This window comes from Grammomys surdaster, unplaced genomic scaffold (assembly GCF_004785775.1).
Source record: "Grammomys surdaster isolate TR1022 unplaced genomic scaffold, NIH_TR_1.0 125621, whole genome shotgun sequence".
NCBI classification, from domain to species: Eukaryota; Metazoa; Chordata; class Mammalia; order Rodentia; family Muridae; genus Grammomys; species Grammomys surdaster.
This window is the reverse complement of record NW_021620462.1, coordinates 876,825-898,652: the sequence shown is the minus strand read 5'-3', so window position 1 is coordinate 898,652 and position 21,828 is coordinate 876,825. Positions and strand designations below refer to the sequence as shown.

The 21,828-nt window shown below is 48.9% G+C and overlaps 1 protein-coding gene across 1 annotated transcript in view; it reads right to left on the bottom strand.

Annotated features, from left to right (window-relative positions):
• The window catches only part of Spns3 (sphingolipid transporter 3 (putative)), a 51,677-nt gene extending 30,532 nt beyond the window's left edge, over positions 1-21,145 (bottom strand). Inside the window, exons 1-8 of the mRNA XM_028787272.1 lie at positions 20,899-21,145; positions 17,553-17,618; positions 12,212-12,348; positions 11,146-11,297; positions 10,425-10,491; positions 9,145-9,293; positions 8,484-8,636; positions 2,184-2,373 (exon numbers count right to left, since the gene is read on the bottom strand). Coding sequence (XP_028643105.1) covers positions 2,184-2,373; positions 8,484-8,636; positions 9,145-9,293; positions 10,425-10,491; positions 11,146-11,297; positions 12,212-12,348; positions 17,553-17,618; positions 20,899-21,109 — 1,125 coding nt within the window. The 5' untranslated portion in view covers positions 21,110-21,145. The remainder of the gene's footprint in view (positions 1-2,183; positions 2,374-8,483; positions 8,637-9,144; positions 9,294-10,424; positions 10,492-11,145; positions 11,298-12,211; positions 12,349-17,552; positions 17,619-20,898) is intronic.
• Positions 21,146-21,828: the final 683 nt, after the last annotated feature.

Below are 21,828 nucleotides of genomic sequence, written 5' to 3'. Positions count from 1 at the left end.
ATGGGGGAGGGCCCACTGTGGGTAAGGACCCCTGGTCCTGGGTTCTATAAGAAAGCAGGTTGAACAAGGCCTGAGAACAAGCCAGGAAGCAGCACCCCTCCATGGCTTCTGCATCAGCTCCTGCCTCCAGGTTCCTGTCCTGCTTGAGTTCCTGTCCTGACTTCCTTCCATGCTGAACTGTGATGTGGAAGTGTTAGTGAAATAAAGCTTTTCCTCCCCAGGTTGTTTTTGGTTATGGTGCTTCATCACATAAATAGAAACCCTAAGATACCCCCTGAAGAGGGCCCAGGTGCACCTTAAGGCCTTGGCATCAGGAAAGGAGCATCTTTTTGGCATCTGCCAGCCAGTGTGCCCAGGAGTAGGCTCCACATCAGGCCTGGAGTATTTACTTTTTTTTCTTTCTTTTAACAAATGTATTTATTTTATGAATAGGGGTGTTTGTCTGCATGTGTGTGCATCATGTGCATGTTCGTGGCCTAGGGAGCCAATCCCCTGTGTGCAGAGTTACAGTTGATTATGAGCCACCATATGGGAGCTGGGAATTGAACCCAATTGAACCCAAGTCCTCTGGAAATAGCCAATGCTCTTAATTGCTGAGCCTTCTCTCTAGATTTATGTGTGTGTGTGTGTGTGTGTGTGTGTGTGTGTGTGTGTGTGTGTGAGAGAGAGAGAGAGAGAGAGAGACAGAGAGACAGAGACAGACAGAGAGAGAGACAGAGAGAGAGACAGAGACAGAGAGACAGAAACAGAGAGACCCTTTCTTAAATGAGGACAGGAAGAAACCAGCCTTTCTCCTTGGCAGAATACCTGCTCAGACTCACCTAGACTAAGGCCACCTCAAGGGCCCCCTCTGTCTTGCCCATGTTAGTTGGCATTAGGAAGTATGGGCTCTGGGGTCTGAATCCTCTTGGGGAAGTCTCAGGATAGACTGTTAGAGGGTACAGAGTACAGTGTGGGAAAAGGAGAGAGACCAGGTGGGTTAAAAGGACAGCTTGCAGGGGAATCATGAAGGTCATGAGGGCGCCCAAGCATGGCCTATAGGCCAGGCATGTCCTGCTAGAGAGGTCACACCTGCCTCAAGCAATTAAGCAAGGTCAGAACCCACCTGAAAAACACAAAAGTGGTTTTCCCAAGCCTAGCACCAGGACACCTGTCACTCAGAAAGCAATAACAGCAAATAATTCATTCTCAAGTGACTCTTGTCTGTTTCTGCCATCTTTCACCTACTCAGGCCTGTAGGAGTCAGAATCATGGAGAGAAGTGGTATCCATGCAAAGGACATGAAATGTGACAAGGAACTTGAGCACACCAGGGGTCTTCTCTTCAGGGCAATTTTTTGGACCTAGATAACAGTGTTATTCAGAGGCAGAGCGGAAGCTGTGATTTAAGTGGAACCAGGCTTTTTAGTCCTCAGATGTGACTAGCCACAACAGTCACTAGCACTGGCTAGAGGACAATAAAATTATCACCAATTTACTCTCTAAGTCTAGACAGCTCAGGGGCCCTGATGCCTATGGACAAGGGTACTGTGTCCAGCACCCAGGGCTGAAGCTGACATTATCAGAAATACCAAGCCCTTCCCACTTGGCAGGACAGGGGTGGGGTAGGAGGGCAGGGACAGTGAATTGGGACAGGATGCTTGATAGTCTGAGACACTTCAGAGGAGATGAACTCTGACTGCAGGAAGAGAAAGATTTCAGACACATCGAAGAGGAACAGTGCCCTTAGTGAACGGACACTAGCAAAATCCCAGGCAGAATGTGGGACACAGGAGGGACTGAAATGGGGACCAGGATCTGGAAAACTTATGTTGGCCATAATTGTCTTTCAAGCAAGGTCTTCACCAGCCATGACCAAACTTTCTCATGTGGAATTTGGGGAAACATTCCTCCACCTCCCTAGGTTCACAACACACCCTAGGACAACCACCCCTATCTCTATCTAGACTGTCAGCCAGGAGTCCAGAGAGACTCAGTCCAGAGCCAGAAAGGAGCTTGAGATAGAACCTAGTCCCCTGCCTGTTTGCTAGGGAGCTCTCTATGAGCCTCTGTGTACTTACTGGGAAATGGGGATAGAGAGATTGTCTGGAAGGACTGGCCAGTGCATATAACACAAAGACACAGTTAGTGTGCACCTGTGTCCTCAAGGGCTTCCCACCCACTCCCAGAGGAGACCTCACTTACATAGGAGGCCAGGAGGGTCCGTGAGGCCAAGATGAGAGCCAGGTAGAGGCAGGGAGCTGTGGCAAACAGACTAGAAGCACAGATGAGGGGCTCAGCCCTGGGGTTCACCTTCTTGTACCTTCTTGAAGCCTCTGCGCCCAGCATGACACCAATAATACCAGTTGCCACGGTCAGTGCCCCAAAAATCAGGCTGATTGGAAAGAGCAGAGAGGACCAGGTCAGACTTGCATCCCATCGCTGCCTCTGGGCCAGCTTACCTAGCCTAGTTACATGATCTGGTACCACGCAGCAGGAGACAAGCCCAGAACTGTAGCTAGAAAGCTGAGACCCATTAACCTTGTAAGAACCTCCACCCAGGAACATTCACAATGGCCTTCTCTCTCTCTCTCACCACTCCAGAGGCCCCACTCAGAAATCTTAATTTTAGGGCCCCACTCATACTCAATGCTTAGATGACTGATATGTACTGACTCCCATGATTCATAGCTCTTGTCTGGGCATTACACACATTCATCATTTTTGTTGTTAATTTGGGGATTTGTTTGTTTGTTTGTTTGTTTGTTATTTGAGATAGGCTCTTGCTATGCCTTGGCTAGCCTGGAACTCACTTTGTAGACCAGGCTGGCCCCTAACTCACAGAGATCCACCTGCCTCTGCCTCCTGAATGTTGGAATCAAGGGTGTACACCACCATGCCTACACATTCACCTGCTGAATCCCATCCTTCTGCACCCTGACTCCACATCCCTTGCAAGCACCCCCAACAACACTACCTCTACACCCTCTCTTGTACCCACTTCAACACCATTCAGCTCCAATGGAGACTCTCTGTCTACACAGGCTCTCAGAAAGTGCTTCTTAAGACATGATGGACTGTGTTCCTAACCACCCTCTGTTCTCAAACACCCAGAGATCTGGGCCCAACTCCCTGGTCCTGGGGCCCCAGCTCTGTTCTTTTGTCCTCTGTCCCCTATACCTGTGCATTCTTTCATTTGTACACCTGGAATACTCTGAGGTTGCCTTCTTGTTTCCTTGTTTGCTTTATTCTAAGCTTTCCAAACTCTTACTCAATCCACACGACTCTCACAAGTACCCCCTTCACTGGAGACACCATCCCTTGTTCCCAGGCTGACTGGTTTACTTCCATAGGTCCCTGTAGCACTATCTACCATTCACACCGTGCAGATTCCTCAAAAGCAATGACCAGGTTTGGTTTCCTGCTTACTCTCTGTGCTGGGATCACAGAGCAGAGAACACATGTAACACGTGTTAAGCAAATGAACTCTTGAATTCTCAGACAGACAGACACAAGGCTGAGAAAAGAGAAGGCCAGTATCAGACAGCTACTAGATACAGAGACAGGATCTGCACAGACACCATCATCTTCCTATTCCATTCAAACTCTTGTTAAAGGAGGTCCAAGGTCTCACTGAGACAGTGACTGGTGTGGACTGACAGCTAAATCCAACCAAGCTCTCCCAGGCCCTCGTGGCTCTCTGGTGTTCTCTTTACAGGCCCCTGGCCAACATGATGGCCCCATGGGACTGGTCTTTCTGACCACTGTAGCCTCCTCTCTCAGTTCCTCAACCCCTTTGCACAAATGACAGGGTTCGCCGAGCCTGCCTCCTGGATTTCTGACCAGCCTGTCTGCCTTGCTCTGCACTGTTCTCTGGAGCTCTGTGGCCCCAACACACATCTGTCTTTCCCAGCCATGTCCTTTCTCGGACACAAAAATTACAGAGTTATGTGAAATGGCCAGGGCCCAACTATTACCTCCATGGGAGCTAAGGAGGATGGCTCAGTCAGCTAAGTGCTTTGCTACTCAAGCACAAAAACCTGAGTTCAATTCTTAGCATCAGCATACATGACAGACATGATGTCATGCTTTTGTAATCCCAGCACTGGGAAGGCAGAGATGGGCAGATCAGTGAGGCTTTCTGGCCACCCAGGCCAGCCTAGAAATCAAGGTGGACAGCTCCTGAGCTGTGACTCTCAGGTTAACTATTGGCCTCCATATACACACATACACCCACACTCAGAGAAAGAATGTGACATGTGGGCTGGCAAGATGGCCCAGCAGTCGAAGGGGACTTGCTGCCAAGCCTAGTAATCTAAGTTTGATCCTATGACTCACAAGATGGAAGAAGAGAAATGAATGACTGCACCAAGTTGTTCTCCAGTCTCCACACACATATGAAAACACATACACGCACATACACACACACACACACACACACACACAGAGAGAGAGAGAGAGAGAGAGAGAGAGAGAGAGAGAGAGAGAGAGAGAGAGAGAGAGAGAAACTAGTTTATTTTATTTTTATCTTATGGGTATGGGTGTGGTACTAGAGTTACAGACCATTACGAGCCACCATATGGGTATTGGGAATCAGACTCAGGTCCTCTGGAATAGCTCTTGACCACTGGGCCGTCTCTCCAGCCATTGTAACAATATTTAAAGTAAATAAATTTTGAAACAAATATAACCATGGAAGCCTGGACATCAGCAAATGGAGGGTAGTAGCCCTGCCAATCAGCCTCATGAGCCATCTACATAGGCCATCTATTTCACAAGCTGGGAACTGATGAGTGTACCTTCCCTATGCAGCAAGGTCTCACTATGTAACTCTGGGTGTCCCGGAACTCTATGTCCACCAGGTTGGTCTCAAAGTCACAAAAATCTGCCCTCCAAGTACTGGGATTGGGATTAAAGGCATACACTATTCATGTGTGTGTGTGTGTGTGTGTGTGTGTGTGTGTACATGTGTACGTGTACTTGTGTACATATGTATGTACACTGGTAACCATGGAGGCCAGAAGAAGGCACTGGATCCCTAGGGGCTTAAACTAAAGACAGTTGTGAGCTGCTAGGAACTAAACCCAGATTCTCTGTAAGAGCAGCAAGTGTTCTTAAACACTGAGATGTTCCTCCAGCCTCTGGCATTTTCTTGATTAAGGATTGCTGTGGGAAGGAACTGGACCACTCCAAGCAGGTAATTCTGGGTTATATAAGAAAGCAGGCAGAGCAAGCCATGGGAAGCAGTAAACAGCATCCTCCGTAACTCTGCTTCAGTTCCTATCTCCTGATTCCTGCTCACATTCTCGCCCTGACTTCCCTCAATGATGGACTGTGACAAGGAAGTGGAAGAGGAAATAAACACTTTCTTTCCCCAAGATGCTTTTGGATATGTGTTTCCATGTCAACAGAGCAAACTAGGACACAGCTGCTCCTTCACGTGCATCTGGGGCTGATCCCACCAAGGGAGTTGTAGTCACCCCAACACAAGGATTTCCTACCAATTTCCATGGGCTAAAATGATAACTTCACAAGATACTCCAATCTCTGGACCCATCTAGGGAAGAACATACTTTGTAGACATTAGGACCTAGCCTGGAATGACCACCCTCCCTTAGTCAAGTAAACCCTGAAAGTAGTCACTGGGGTGACCTCCAGCCAAGAAAGAAGAGGACACATCATGTGACCTTAAAAGCAGAGGTTAGAGAGCTGTGGCCAAGAAAGGCTATCAACTACAAGGATCGAGGTGAGTCAAAGCTCCACAGAACTCTAAGGGACCGTGACCCTGCAGACACCTTGATTTGGATCCACTGGAAGTTCCACTTCCAAAGTCACAACCAAACTAATTTCTGGGCTTTTGGTTTTGGTGTTTTGTTTTTGAGACACAGTTTCTCTGTGTAGCCTTGGCTGTCCTGGAACTCTCTCTGTAGACCAGGTTGGCCTCAAACTCAGAGATCTGCCTGCCTCTACCTTCCAAGTGCTGGGATCAAAGGCGTGCACCACCACTGCCCAGCAATTTCTGGGGTTTTTTAATTGGGCTTTTTTTTTTTTAAGTACTAGGTCTAGAACCCAGAGCATGTGCTCATCAGCTCAAATGTCCTTTTCTTTCCTTTTCTTTCCTTTTCTTTCCTTTTCTCTTCCTTTCTTTCTTTCTTTCTTTCTTTCTTTCTTTTTGTGTGTGTGTGGGTTTGTTTTGCCTCATGCTAGCCTCATACTCCCTATATCTCTGAATATGACCTTGAGCCTTATATATATCATAAGCATGTATGTATATGTGTCTATGTATATGTATGTATTTGTATGTATGTATGTATGTATGTATGTATGTATGTATGTGGTGCCATAGTGCACAAGTGAAGGTCAGGGGACAACTTGTGGGAGTCGCTTCTCTCCTTCCACTCTGTAGGTTTCCAGGTCATCAGTCTTGATGGCACGTGCCTTTACCCACACTGAGCCATCTTGCAGGCTTCACCCTTGAAATTCCGGCTCCTCTTGCCTCCTCCTCCCAAGTGCTAGGCTTAAAGGCGTGAGCCACTGTGCTGATGTTGTGCAGTTCTGGAATGGAGTGCAGGCCCTCATGCACTCTGAGAAAGCTCTCTACTCCTGAGTCACATCCCAGCCCAGGCCCACAGTTCTGTTGTTTTCGACCATTAAGTTTGTGGCCAGTTATTGTACCAAGCACAAGGAACAAATACGTCCACCAGTTCTCACACAGATGGTGTGAAGGAAGGGGCATTGAACAGTTCTCACACAGATGGTGTGAAGGAAGGGGCATTGAACAGTTCTCACACAGATGGTGTGAAGGAAGGGGCATTGAACAGTTCTCACACAGATGGTGTGAAGGAAGGGGCATTGAACCAGAGAGTGGAAGCTGAGCAGAGACAATGGGCTCTTTAAGGATCAATACCTGGGGTTGAGTTATATTTTAGGCTCCTTAGAAATCTGTCTTTGCCACCAGAGAGGAAAATGGCACAGGGGAGCAAAGGTAAACCTTGCATCTCCATGTGTTTATTCACAAGATTTCTTTGAGCACCTCCTATATAACAGAAAGCCCTGCCAGGTGAGTGGGATTGGGGGAGGGCAATGTGAGTCACTGACAGCACCAGGCAGTCTTCAGTGGCAAGGGGACATGGGACTTCAGAGCAAAGCTGCAGGGTTAGATAGGTTTGAATCCTGGCTATTGCTTGTTAGCTGTGTGAACTTTGAGAAGTTGCTTAATCTGCATGATCTTCCACCTCATTTGTAATTCAGAGACAGTATGAAAACCTTTCTCTGCAGGTTCTTTATGGAAAACGCTTGGCATTAGGCCTGAAGCCGACATTTTGAGCTGGAGGTGTGGCTCAGTGATAGAGCCCTTGACTAAAATCTGCTAGTGAGGGACTGGGAGTGTTCCTCATTAGTGGAGCATTTGCCTAGAATTCACCACAAAGAACACTTGCCTAGAGCATGCAAGGCCTTGGGTTCAATCCTCAGGATGGCAAAATAAAGAAGTTTAATAAATAATGATGAAAGGAAGGAAGGAAACCATGGGCAGACATAATACCGGGGCAGAAGCACAGACATTCTAGAAACCACATGAGCTCCCTATGGGCACCAGAGAGTAAAACTGAAGCAAAGAAAGGAGGCTGGAGGTGAGGAAGCAGATGCTGGTGTGACCAACAGAAGAGGACCCAGCAGAGGGGAGGATAGGGCTTTAGAAGTCCAAGGAGGGTCGGGAGAGACACTCAGTGGTTAATGGCAGTTGCTCTTGCAGAGGACCAGATTCTCAGCATCCACATGACCAATCACAAACATCTACAGTGGCAGTTCTGGGATCTAATGCCCTCTTCTGGCCTCCTCGGGGACTGTATGCATGTGGTACACAGACAGACATGCTAGCAAAAGACTCATATACCGAAAATTTAATTTAACTTAATTTAAAAGTCCAAGAAACCAGCAGGACAAGATCAAAGACAACAAAAAAAAATACAGGAGAGAGAGTATGTCACCAAGGGTGGAGGCAAGGAGTTAGGGTGTCAAGGAGGAGAGGAGACTAGGGAGGTAGGCCTAGGAGATGTTCTTGACTCCCGTCAGGAGGTCACTGGAGTCACAGGAGAACCTGGCAAGGGGCCGTAGGATAGCAGTGGAGCCTGGCCAGGCAGGAAGTGAAGTGACACCTCTAAGAGAGAGTGAGACCCCCCCCCCCATCTACCAGCAACTCTCCTGAGTGTCTAGATGCACTGATGGGGTCGAGAAGAAACGAATACATCCCAAACATCTCTAAGCCAGATACATCTTCCCAGTGCCTCAGTTTACAATCTGCAAAATGGGGTGACCTCACAGAAGATACTTGGGGCCCCTTTAAGGGCAATGGGTAACCACCTAAGATTCCTATCATCCCTTAAGCCTGCTCTTGGGTCCAAAGCTCAGCTGTTTTCACAGATTGCCTGAAAGACCGAGCTCAGGTTCACAGCCTCCTGAGAACTGCCCCATGAACCAGGCCAGTGCCCTCCAGCCCATCCTCACCTGTCCTGGCTGTTGCACTGCTCTTGGAAGCAGGGAAGCTGCAGGCCATGGACCACGCGAGCTTCAAACAGAAACTTGGGTGCCCAGAAGCCCAGAGCTCCAGTCACAAAGGCTATGGCTGTCACTCCAAGAGTTGAAAACACAAAACTCCTGCTGCAAGAGAAAGTGTCCTGGATGAGGTTAAGATACAGCCACGACTGCAAGTGCCTGACCACTGCTCCAGGCATGCAGGATCCAGCCTTCCTAAGGATCCAAGCTGCCCTCATGTTCCATGCTGTAGTGATTCATGAGGCCTGAGAGCACAGTGAGGCCTGCTTCCCTTCGAGACCTGAGATAGGGGCTGATGTTGCTCTCATGGAGCTTGAAGGGGTGGTCAACAAACTCCAGCAGCCTTGGGAGGCATGAGGGGCTGGAAAAATATACCCACTGGGTAAATGAACACAGCGCCAGGCTCACACAGCCTGTCCTGTTCTCAGCCACACTTCTGCCACATCCAGAGGGGACCAAGTCACAAAGGGACATGTTTCAGTTAGAGAGTGGAGCTCAGAGGAGGAAGAGGGCCATAGACAATGAGACAAGCCTAGAGTCAGAGATGGAGGTTGAAGTTGTTGAGCCAGACAGGGGTTTCTTGGGTCTTGCAACAGAGTCCAGGGATACTTACTTTCTCCCCAAGTATCTGACATCCTCACACCAGCTGCTCTGCGGAGCTCTCACAGCCCCTTCTCCCTGTTTCTCAGCTGCTCCTCGAGGTATGTCTGGAACCAGCAAGATGAGCAGAGCCAAGGCCACAGCATCCAAGCAGGGCATGATCTAGGGAAGGGAGGCCATGAAGCTCAGGACCAAAATCTACCACAGCCTCGGAGACAGGAGATGACTGGCCACAGGGTCTGAACTCTAGTCTAGCCTTGGCTCCCAGGTGCTGGGTATACGTAGAGCTTGGGGCCTCAGCTTCCCTTGCTGTAAAAGTTAAAGCTACCTATGGACTCTTAAGGATTATTTGGGCAAGAGGGAGAAAGTTCTAGGTCAGGCTAGGCCTTATGGATTGCCATCTGGGGAGCAAGCATAGTGCTTGCTTGCCCTTACCCTTATAGAGACAGTATAGCCTCTCTAACCAGTGTCATTTCCTTGGTACTCAATTATTGTCCTCCTGCCCAGTACACACTCTCTACTGGGAGCAGGGAGCCTAAGATGATTGAAACTGGGAGCTCAGACCACAAGCCCTTTCCTTGGCTCATGCTTCCATGTGCCACACCAGTTCCACCCTGCCATCCTCTCCTGGCACCCCTGCCCATACGAGATGGATCTCACTACATAGTCTGGGGCAGCTTCAAACAGCTCAGAACATGAGAAGGCTCCTGTTCAAGGCAAATCAGGCCAGATTCCTTGAAGCCTTTCTGCCCCAGGCTTCTATCTCTGCCTTCCATGGCAGTTCAGCAGAGATCTGCACGCAGGACCAAGCTCCAGGCCCCTCTACCACCCAGTTCCTTCGTCTTCTAAGCAGTCCATATCCCTGCTCTAACAAGAGCCACAAACAAAGGGCTGCCCAGGAATGTTCCCAGTTGTCCTGACTCCACTTCCAAATCTTCCCAGATGGCAATCCATAAGGCCTGGCCTGACCTAGAACTTTCTCCCTCTTGTCCAAATAATCCTTAAGAGTCCATAGGTAGCTTTAACTTTTACAGCAAGGGAAGCTGAGGCCCCAAGCAAGGAGGCCATTCGTTTGAGGCCACACAGCCAACCAACTGAGCAGCTGGAATGTGACCTCAAGGTCACAATTTCCATAGCCCATGTTTCCCATGGGGCCCCAATCTGACAGCAGCCAACACCCCCCACCCCCCATGGCGCCAGGTACTATGCCAAGTGACTAAGGCCACAGGAGACTGGAAAGTCCCAGTAGACCCAGGGGGGCAAGCGTAGGGATAAAAAGGAAGTGAAACTCACTCGGAGGGCCCAACGCCAGTTCCCTGTCAGCTCCGCCACAGTTGACCCCAGCACATAGCCCAGTCCACTGCAACAGCAAGGCAAGAGAGACAGTAGTGAGGGATGGAAGGCAGGGTCCAAGGCGGTCTGACTGCAAGGAACTGGCTCCCCTGCCCAGGGAGCCAGCTCTCTGCAGCCTCTGAGCCCTTTCCCTGAGAAAAGCTCAGTTTTATGTTGCCCTCAGTCTGACCCCTAGTGACCTCTGGCTCCTAGCCCAGGCCCTTTGCCATTCGCTCCATATAAGGATCTGCACATCCCACCACCAACTCCATCCCTAGTGTCCAAAGCCCAGCCCAGACTCAGTCAGGTTCAGGAAAAGAAGGTCAGAGCGCAGGGGCCTCCATGTAGGGCTGTAAAGCACACTTCCTCTTTGGTCTCCCAGAGCTGCCCTCCCTATTGGACCACACTATCTCTTCTCACCACCTCTGGGAGTGTACTGAGATTCTGGAGCATAGTCATCATTTCTAACCTCCCCCTAGCCCATCGAGTGGCAGCATTGTCCTCATGTATACAGGCAAGGAAACAGGCTCAGAGACTCAGTGACAGAGAAGGAAAGGGCAATGGTGGAATTTAGATCCCAGCCTTCCTCGTTTGATCTCTCCTATGTCCAGCACAGCCCCTGTTCTGATGCCTTCAGCCTCAGTTTACCTCTTGGGGAAGTAGGTCCAAGAGTGATACCAACCTTCCAACAGGGATGAAGATGTAAAAGACAGCCAGTGCACAGGTCCGCTGGTCCTTCACAAAGAGGTCACCCAGGACAGTGGGTGCAATGGTGGAATAGCTGGCTGCACCAGTACCCACGATCCCCCGGGACAGGAAGAAGAGCCAGGAATACTGAATAAACCAGCACAAGACCATGGTGAGATCCAGAGATTTCCCATGGGATGAGGGGCCAGGGGCCTTGAAAGGGACCTTGTGACAAAGGCCCATAGAGAAGGAGGCACAAGCCAGGACTGCAAGTGTCCCTCCACTCCCAACTCCAGATTCCCAAAATCACATGGGTAACCCTACTGGTGTTTATAGCCACTGCTTGCCCAGACCATAGGGAAACCCTTCCTAAGACGGTACCTATTACACCAACCTCCCCCAACCCCCACAGAGCCCACCAAAGTGGGAAGTGAAATGGAGGGCCAAAAAGCCCTCAGTTAAGAAAGTCAAACAGATTGGATATAGTGGTACAAAGCAAGTTCCAGGACAGCCAGAGCTACACAGAGACACTCTGCCTCAAAAAAAAAGGAAAGAAAGAACATCTAAAGGATCAGGTGGGCATGGTGGTACATGCCTCATGCCTTTGATTTCAGCTCTTGGAAGGTAGAGACAAGCAGATTTCTGTTAGTTTAAGACCAGCTTCTACTATTTGAAGATACCAACCCAGCCAGAGCTACACAGTGAGACACTGTCTCAAAAACAACTGCTGGGCATAGTGACACACGCCTTGAATCCAGCACTCGGGAGGCAGAAGCAGGCAAATCTCTGTGAGTTTGAGATCAGCTTGGTGTACATAGTGTCTTCCAGGATAGCCAGTGCTACATAGAGAGACCCTGTCTTGGAAAAATTAAAGACAAGAACAAAGCATGTCTACTAGCCTCCCTACTCAGACTTAGAGGCTGTACCACAGCTCCTCCCCGCCTGGCCTGGCAGTACAATCCCTGAGCTGGCATGGACCAGAAGGAAGCTCTGAGACAGCTGGATCAGGGAGGAAGCAGATGAGGAAGGTCCCAGGGACTGGGCATGGATGTGGACCCTACCTGGTAGGAGATGAAGGAGCTGGAGAGGCCAGCCCCTGACCACAGCAGGATCCCGATGCTCAGTATGGCCTTGCGGCTGTATCGGTCACCCAGGTAGCCAAACACAGGTGCAGACACCAGCAGGCAGCTGATGAAGACTGAAGGAGACACACAAGAGACAAGAGGCAGCCTGAAACCTCCAAGAGGGTGGCTGGGCACACAGCCCTGCTGGCCCAAAGAAGAGGCCTGGCACAGATGCCACAAGCTGGCACCTTGGCAATGGGCCCAGAACAAAAGAAGGAAGAGATAAAAAGTTAAATCTTATATTCCTGGTCCATTATACAATCCACAGCCCAGGGTGTATGGTACTGGGCGTGCACCAAATCTCAGCTCTGCCTCATTTTGCTGTGTGGCCTCTGAGCATGTCTTGGGAAGCTGACATTCTCCCTCAGTCTGCAGAAAAGGATTGTAGAGCCACCAGTACAGAGTGAATGCCAGCCTTCTGGATTTGCAAGAATACATTGCTTCTGTGAGGTTGGGTATGGGAGCTGATCTGACTCATGCATCTGCTTCTGGACAAGAGGATAGGGATGTCAACCCCTTGGACCAGCAGAGGGGGAGCCTGAAACAAGCACATGGACCACAAACCAGAGATGGTGCAGGAGGCTGGGGAAAGAGCTGATGTGCCTTGGTACATGCACTAGTCTCCACATCAACCCCTGTGTTTAAACCAAGATCTCCTGTACTTTCGGATGGCCTTGAACTTGCTATCTGGCCAAGAATAACCTTGAGCTTCTGATCCTCCTGTCTCTACCTCCTGATTGCTGGTGCTACAGGTGTATCACCACACCCTGTTTTTAGGCAATGCTGGGGATAGAACCTAGGGCTTTGTACATCCTATGCAAGCACCCTACCAAGAAAACTACATCTCCAGCCCTTCTGTACCACATCAAGCCAGGTGTGGTGCAAGCTTGTAATTCCAGGACTCAGGAAGCTGAGACAAAAGGACCAAAAGTTCAAGGGCAACCTGAGTTACCTTGTCTCAAAAACACAAAAACAAGGGGCCAGTTGTGATGCCTACAGACCTGAGGTTGATCCCCAAGGCCTAAACAGTGAAGAGATGAAAGCAACTGCAAACTGTGCTCTGATTTGACACACAGTGTGTCTTATGTGTGTACGTGCGCACATGCACACACACACACACACACATACACACTCATGCACACACTAAATGTAATAAAATGTGTATGGTTTGTATATGTTTGGCCCAGGGAGTGGCACTATTTGAAGGTGTGGCCCTGTTGGAGTAGGTATGTCACAGTGAACACGGGCTTTAATACCCTAGTCCTAGCTGCCTAGAAATCAGTATTCTGGTAGCACTTCAAATGTAGAACTGAGATGTAGAGCTCCTCCTGAACCATGCTTGCCTGGATGCTGTCATGTTCCCGCCTTGATGACAATGGACAAAACCTCTAAACCTGTAAGCCAGCCCCAATTAAATGTTGTCCTTAAAAGACTTGCCTTGGTCATGGTGTCTGTTCACAGCAGTAAAACCCTAACTAAGACAAAATGTTTCTCTTAAATTTTTAAAACTTTTATTATTTTCCCTGCATCCATGTACGTGTATCTCATGTATGCAATGCCCTCGGAGGCCAAAAGAGGGTGTAGGATCCCCTGAAACTAAAGTTGCAGATGACCATGAGCTACCCATGTTGTGTTCTGGGGATACAACCTGTGTCCTCTGGAAGAGCAGCCAATGCTTTTAAACCGAGGAATCATCATTCCAGCCTATAACAGTATTTGTAAAGGCTAAAACTAAACAAGCCACTTATTATGCTGTGTTTGCTCTTCTATGAGAATAAAGACCTGGCTCTGGGTTCGCCCAGCATTGCGGCACATGGATAAACTCAAGCATGACTTTTGTGTTTCAAATAAAATCTCCTCCTTCCTTGGAGGACGGTGGCCTCCAGGTTGGGAGAGCTAGCAGGTAGGCAAACAGAGGTCTGGAACCCCACCCCCCTTCACCTTATCTACCATCAAAAGGCCAAGACTTTAGAGGACGACTCTAACACTGGGTCTCTAGTCACTGGTCATAGGTGGCTGACGTTTCCTGAGCCTAATGAAGGCCCAGCTCAGGTCCCAGTCCCTCCCACTCTCCCATGACCTGCTGTAGAACTTGGTTAAGCAGTATGCAATTGTGGAAATTAGGCCACTTTTGACCTATAAAGCCAGCAGTTTAATATGGTTCAACCTAATACTCCACAGAGAGTGATCTCCGATGTCGATGGTGTTTAAAATTTTAATAGCTACTTTCAAAATAGGGCTCCAGAAAGGCCATATCAATTTACACTTGCATAGAAATGCATGCTAGAACTCTTGCCACCACTTGATATGAATGAAAATTTCATTTTTGCCGTTTAATAAAAACAAATAGTATCTCACTGATTTTTTTTTTCTAAGACAGGGTCTGAGGTCCCTGTAGCCTCTTTCTCCCTATGTAGCTGACAATGACCTTGATTCTTTCGCCTGACTCTGACTCCTAGGGATTGGAGTATACACCACCCCCACAAACCACCCCCATACACCATTCTCCTTACATCACCCCCAGTATACGTCCCCAGTATACGTCCCCAGTATACGTGGAGTATACGTCACCCCCAGTACTCCTGATGATGTTTTATTTGTTTTCTTCTGTTAGAGATAGAGTCTCCCTATGCAGCCCTGTTTGGCTTGGAGCCCAGTACGTAGCCAGGCTGGCCTCGAACTCCTGAAGATTCATCTGCCTCTGCCTCCACAAGTATGTGCCACCAGTTCCAATTCACTGATATTATTATAAATCTGTGTTACTTCATTCCCTCTAGAATCACTTGATCCTTCATATGCTTCACGTTGACATTTAAAACATTTTTAGTAGTCAGGCATGACAGGTACACATCTGTGGCCTCAGCTTGGGGAACTAGAAGCAGATGGATCAAGAAAGAGTTCAAGATCTTTTGTTTTGTTTTTTTGAGACAGGGTTTCTCTTTGTAGCCCTGGCTGTCCTGGAACTTACTCTGTAGACCAGGCTGGTCTTGAACGTGGAGATCCACCTGCCTTTGCCTCCTGAGTGCTGAGATTAAAGGTGTGCGCAACCATCTCCCAGTTCAAGATCATTCTTGGCTTTATAGTGAGTTCAAGGTTGGCCTGAGTTACATGAGATCTTATCTCAAAATAAATAAATTAATACATTTTTTTCAAAAGACGGATCAGAGTTACAAAGACTTGTTCTTGCAGAGGACCCAAGTTTGCTTCCCAGTACCCACATCAGGCAGCTCACAACTGCCTGTAACTCTAGTTCCAAAGGATCCAGTACCTTCTCCTGACCTCCAAAGGCACCAAACATTTATAGTACACAGACACACATGTAAGGAGAACATTCATACACATAAAATAATAATAAATCTTTAAAAATAAATAAAGCAAGGCATAATGGTACACACTACTAATCCCAGCCCTCAGGAGGCAGAGACAGGAGGAGCTCTGTGAGTTTCAGGCTAACCTGCTCTATAGAGAGAGTTCCAGGCCATCCAATGCTACATAGTGAAACTTTGTCTCAGAAAGCAAACCAAATAAGCATAAATACAATTTTAATAAAAATAAATAAATAAAACATTTTTATCTGAAGTTGAAGTAGTTCAAAAAAAACAATTACATCCATGCTGACCACGAGCAGACATTCTTCCTTTTTCTTAGCCCCTAAATGAAACACTGTGACAATAGCTTATGTAGATCTGTACTAGGTACCCTGAGTCATCTGGAGATGACCTGAATTTAAAGGAAGATGTACTAGGGGAGCTGTAAACAGTATGCATTTTTTTTTTTAAGACAAGATCTCTGTATACAATCCTGGTTGTTCCAAAACTCACTCTGTACACCAGGCTGGCCTCAAACTCACCTGCCTCTGCTTCCTGAGTGCCTGGATTAAAGGTATGAGCCACTGAACCCAGACCCTATGCCTTTTTATTTTAAACAGGATCTGTCTCACTATGTAATACTGGTTGGCCTAGAACTCATTAAGTAGGTCAGACTGGTCTGGAACACTTGAGCCTTCTTAGACTGAGCAGCAGTAGGGGTCCTGGAACTAGTCCCCAGAAGATACTGAGGGAAGACTTCATTTTTGTAAACAGTATTTCCATCAAGCACTCTAAGGGGCAGATGGAGTTCAGTTTATAGGAAAGACTGGCTGTGAAACCCGAGTGGGAAAGTCAGCCCTGCTTTGCCAAACTAATGCGTCAAATCAGACCGTAAGGAACTGGTGGCTTGTCTTTTTTTACAATCAAAAGCAGGGTGTTAATACCTATCTCAGAGACCATGATCTCATTTCTGAAGTTGAATTCATAGATAAATAGCAGACGGTCACGAACAGAGCTGGCTAGATAAGGCTTGGCTCCTTGCCAGGGGTGAGGGTTGGTGGGAAGATCACAGAACATTTCTGAGTGTGCTCTCTGCACCCCAGGCCTCCCTGCAGAAGCCTTAGCAACCGCCTCTGTGTGGCACCCTGAGTTTAACAGAGAGGAACACATGAATGCAGTGCCTCTTCCAACTTCAGACAGTGGACAGATGAATGTACAAGAGTGGGGTAAGAGGGGGGAGACAATGGAGGGGAACTACCCTCCAGGCACAGGTTTGTTCCAAATTGATAGTTAGGAAAATGATAGGCAGACTGAAGTAGGTTTCTCAGGACTGTTCACTCTGCCTATGGAAAGTCTTCCAGTGTTCCTGGGGGGAGCGGGAGGGGGGCCTGTACCTAATTTGAGAACTGCTGCAAAACAGCGTGACAATGGGTATTTGTAGAGGGACAGGTTACAGAGAAGATCACAGTAACCATGAGGTGTCATGTGCTGTGACCGTGTGTGTCTGTGTACATACAAATAGGCCAGCACTCACCCAAGCTTTCATGGAAGGTTAGCTTATATTTAATGATCCCATAAACCATCCACTTGAGCTCCCTGATGCTGCATTACTATGTTCTCTGTGGCTCTTCTGAGGCCATCTGAGAATCAAGGGCTCTCTGTCTGCCTGTCTATTAGTATTCTTTTAGTAAGATTTCTCAGTTCTGTGAGAGAAAAGCACACACTTGGATTTCTTGTTTCTCTGTGGAATACTCAGCTGAGCTACAAACAGGAGGAGAACCAGGAATACTCAGGAGCCTTCCCCACCCTGTCTCCCTCAACTACATCCTGCAGCTGACTCCAGTCCCAGGGCCTGTTCAATCCCCCAGCTCTCTCCTGCCGAAGACTCAGGGGCTGGAGCAAGCCACAGAACCCACCAGACTATGACAAAAGGTCCTTGCTCCGGGGTCCAAGAATGAATGGTTCCTTACCTGTCTGCAGCAAACCAGCATGGCTGTCACTGATGTGAAAATACTTCTGGACATCCAGTAACACACCTGGGGACAGATGGACAGTGTTATGGAGATGGGAAGTAGCCCACCCAAGCTGGCCTCCAAGGCTGCTTCTTCTGAGATTGGGACAGGCCTGGATGAGCACGGGGACATGGCAGCTGGGCCAGTGTACAACCACACAGCAACAGCAGCAACAGCAGCCGAAAAAAAAAAAACACCAAAACAGAAACATGCCCATATCGAACACACACAAAAGCCAGGCATGGTAGCGCAGACCTGTAATCTTAGCAATCAGGGGTGGAGACAAGAGGATCAGGAGTTTGAGGCCAGTATAGACTTCAAAGCCAGCCTAAGCTACACAACACCCCCAGTCTGGTTCAAAAAGTGGGGGAGGGGACCTTTACCGTCCCAATACACAGACTCCAGCTGCCCAAGATTGTCCAGCTTGAATGGGAGTCACAGGGACTGGAACTCTAACAGAGGCAGCTCCCGCATCCAGCACCCCAGAAGGGAAAAAAAAATGTCCCACATGGGTCCCTTCAGACTGCCCCTCCCACAGGAAGCCCTATATCCATCCATTGATATCTAGCAGCCAGAGAATGAAGATCGAAGAATGAAAGGCACCAAGTAGGAGAGTGTGTTCACCCTGTTTGAGCCCAATCACCATAGCATGCAAACACACACATCTGAACTTTTTTACCTTAAACAATTATCATCTTGAGGAGAAAAAAAACAAAACCAAACCTCACATAGCCCAAGTTGGCCTTAAACTCTCTCTGTAGCCAAAGACGACCTTGAACTGCTAATCCTCCCGACTCTATCCCAAGTACTAGGATTCCAGGTGTGTGCCACCACACCGGTTTTATGGGGTGCTGGGGATGGAACCCAGGGCTCCATGCATGCCGAACAAGCACTGAGTTACACCCTCAGTCGTTTTTCATCTTTTAATGACACCGGATGGTGTAGTCATTGGAGAAATAGGAAAATATGCAATGTGAGTTAGCAAGAAAAACAGCTACCTCAAAGTCCTCTGAGGGCACTCCTTTCCCATTTTTAAAAAAGAGTCCTCTTGACCTGGGTTGTGACCTTGTCAACCTTGTGGGTAACCCAAGGGCAAGGATGAATGAAGCCAGTCTCTTATCTCCCAGTCTCTACAACCCTGGTCTTGTCCAGTGTTGTTTCGACGGGAGAATCTTAGCAACTACATCACTGCCTGGCCCCAACAGTCACCAAGAGTCCCCACATGGTTTCAGTTCTCCAAGTCTCCATTCCCCACAGTGACCACAGACAATGGAAGTCCAAAGGGGGAAGTGATGTGGGCAGGCAGGTCTCAGGGTCTGACAGCCCTGCTGGGGGCCTCTGAGCAGAAAAAGAACTACAGGTACAGCTAAGGCTCAGAAAGCTGCACAGTTAACACTTCCTGGCTGCCCTGTGCCTTTCTCCCCTCTCACTCCTCCGAGTCCTCAGCCCATGCTCGGGTTCTGGCCTCCTCACCTTCAGCCCCTTTGGTAGCCTCTGACCTGACCTCCCCAGCTCATCCTGCATCTTTCAAGGTCCCAAATCCTACTGTGTTCTCCTAGTTAAAGTTTTCTCCCATGGTTCCTCATTGCCTGGACCAGAAATTACAAGCTCCCAGGTTGGCATTCAAAAAGCCTGTGATCTTGCACGAGTCGCTTTCTGGGGGATTATTTCCTACTTTCTCCCCCTCTTGACCCTTCTGATCAGTCCATTCAGCTGCCTTGATTGACATGTCTCTGATTCCCACTCTTCCAGTCATCTCTGTCACCAAACGCCCCCTGTGTATGAATTGTGCGTCATTCATCCTCAGGGCTGCCCTGCTGGCACCTACCCCACTCTGTCTCACTTCAGACTAAACTGGGCACATGTTCTGTGCCCCTCTGAGTTCCTCAAGATACAGCCCTGCTCTGGTAATGGCTGCAGACCCCAGACTCCCATTCTTTCCACAGATGCTCCCAGCTGCTCTAAATACATAACTGATGGCCCAACATCGAGGCTTTGGTCATGGCCAGCAATGGCAGCTAGTCAGCCTGCCTGAGCCCCCTCAGCTGCACCACCCCCTGCCTCTCTGCCTTGCATGGTCATTATTGGTAAGCATCTCTCTGTGTCCCGGAAGTCAGTTGTCCTTGCAGTAGAAACTACACATCTGAGTTTCTCCTGGGTCCTACCAGAGACGCATGCTCACAGTGCTCCCACTCACAGTGCTCCTGCTCAGAGTGCTCAACCTAGAACAAGTGGATGATGACAGGTTGGCTAGGCATAGTGTCACAGCACTTAATCTCAGCACTTAGGAGACAGAGGCAGGAGGATTGGGAGTTGAAGATCATTTTCAACTACACAGTGAATTCAAAACCAACCTGAACTTACTTAAGACCTTGACTCAAAAACAAACAAAGCAAAGAGGCTGGGGATATTGGTCAGTTAATAGCGTGCTTTCCCAGCATGTACAAAAACCCTGGGTTCAATCCCTAGAATTTCATAAACCACTGTGGTGGCAAGCCTGTAATCCTAGCCCTGAGAAGGTGAAGGCAGGCATATCAGTAGCTCACGTATTATCCTCAGTTACATAGTGAATTTGAGTCTAGCCTGAGCTACATGAGGCCCTGCTTCAAAAAAGAAATGAAGGCTGGTAAGATGGCTCAGCTTGTGAAGGCGCTTGCTGAACAAGCTTGGAAACCTCAGTTCCATCTCTGAAGCTCAGATAAAGGTGGAGGAGCATGCACACAGAGGCACACACACACATACACACACTCATGTGTGTACACACATGCATACACACTATGTTTTTTTAAAGAAAGGGCTGAGTGTGAACTCATGAAGGAATGAATGGGTGACCAGAAGAGAAAAGCAAGTGGAGCCCAGGCACAAAGGAATGCGAAGTGAGAGACAGAACACAGAAGCAGGTTATACCCTGTTTCCTACAAGAAGGAAAGCAAACTGTGCAAGCTAGGCCAGCAGCCGGCTGCCCCAGAAACAGCGCAGGAAGAACCATTCTCACTTGGGAGCTGGGCCAAGCTGCTCTGCCCTCCATAACCTTGCCTGCAGCTCCGTCCCCAACCCAATGCCTTTGCTGCAGAGCACAGTCCCATCTACTCACTAGCACCCCTGCCCCCACACACATTGTGCCCCATTCTGGCTTGAGACTGTTCAGGAGAGGCTGGAGACCACTTACTGGGGTGAAACCACCCAGAGATGTGCACCTAGAGAAGAAAGGGTTGGGAAGAAAGCCACCAAGGATACACAGTTGTGGACTTGTAGAATGGGGATAGCTGAAGACACTGCCCCAGGGTACCCCTCCCATCCTCACCTGGGATGATGAACCAATTCATGTAGTTCAGAAGGTTGATGTAACAGAGAACAGCCGCAGCCAAGTATGCTCTCCAGCGGGGCAGGCTCCAGGAGGCAGATGTGGAGGGAGGCAAACACGTATCTGAAGCCAAGGCCCCATACTGCCCAGCTGGGCTCAGGCTCTTGCTCTGTAGCCCCCCTGTCTGAGGTTTGATACACTCTGTGGACATCCCCAGCAGTGCCAGCTACAACTTCTCTGTCCGAACGAGTGCCGAACAAAGCTACATCAGCTTGGCACCAAGTCACTTCCTGTGGGCTCCTAGCCTCTCAACCTCAGAAGGCTGCACCTTTAACTGACACCTTATCGCAGGTTCCTGCTGAGCACAGTGAAGCCACACTGGTGGGGTTTCATCACTCCTCACCCTGCTGGGGGAACAGGGTCTTGCATTGGTGATTGGATAACTCTATGGTCCCTCAATCCAGCCTATGGCCACAGCAGCTGCAGTGAGGAAGAGACGCTCCTGGGACAGGAAATGAGAGGAGTGTCCCCCAAGCCTTGCTCACTCCAAACTGCCCTGCCTATGCAATCGGGAGATGGACCGTGAGCACAACCATGAACCAGGTCAGATACAGGAGAGTAGGTGCTGGCCAGGATGGCAAGGAAGTTGCACAGAGGAACAAGCTAACAGAGGGAGCTGGAGACATAGAGAGAGCTTATGTAAAACTAACCCATGGGGGCTGGCAAGATGGCTCAGCCTGTGAAAGTACCTACCACCAAGCCTGCTGGCATATGTTTGATCCCCAGAGCCCATATGGTGGAAGGGGAGAACTCTACAGTTGTCTTCTGACCTCCAAACATAACATGCACGAAGGCACACAAGTTCATGTGTAGGTACAGCAGTTCTCTCTCTCTCTCTCTCTCTCTCTCTCTCTCTCTCTCTCTCTCTCT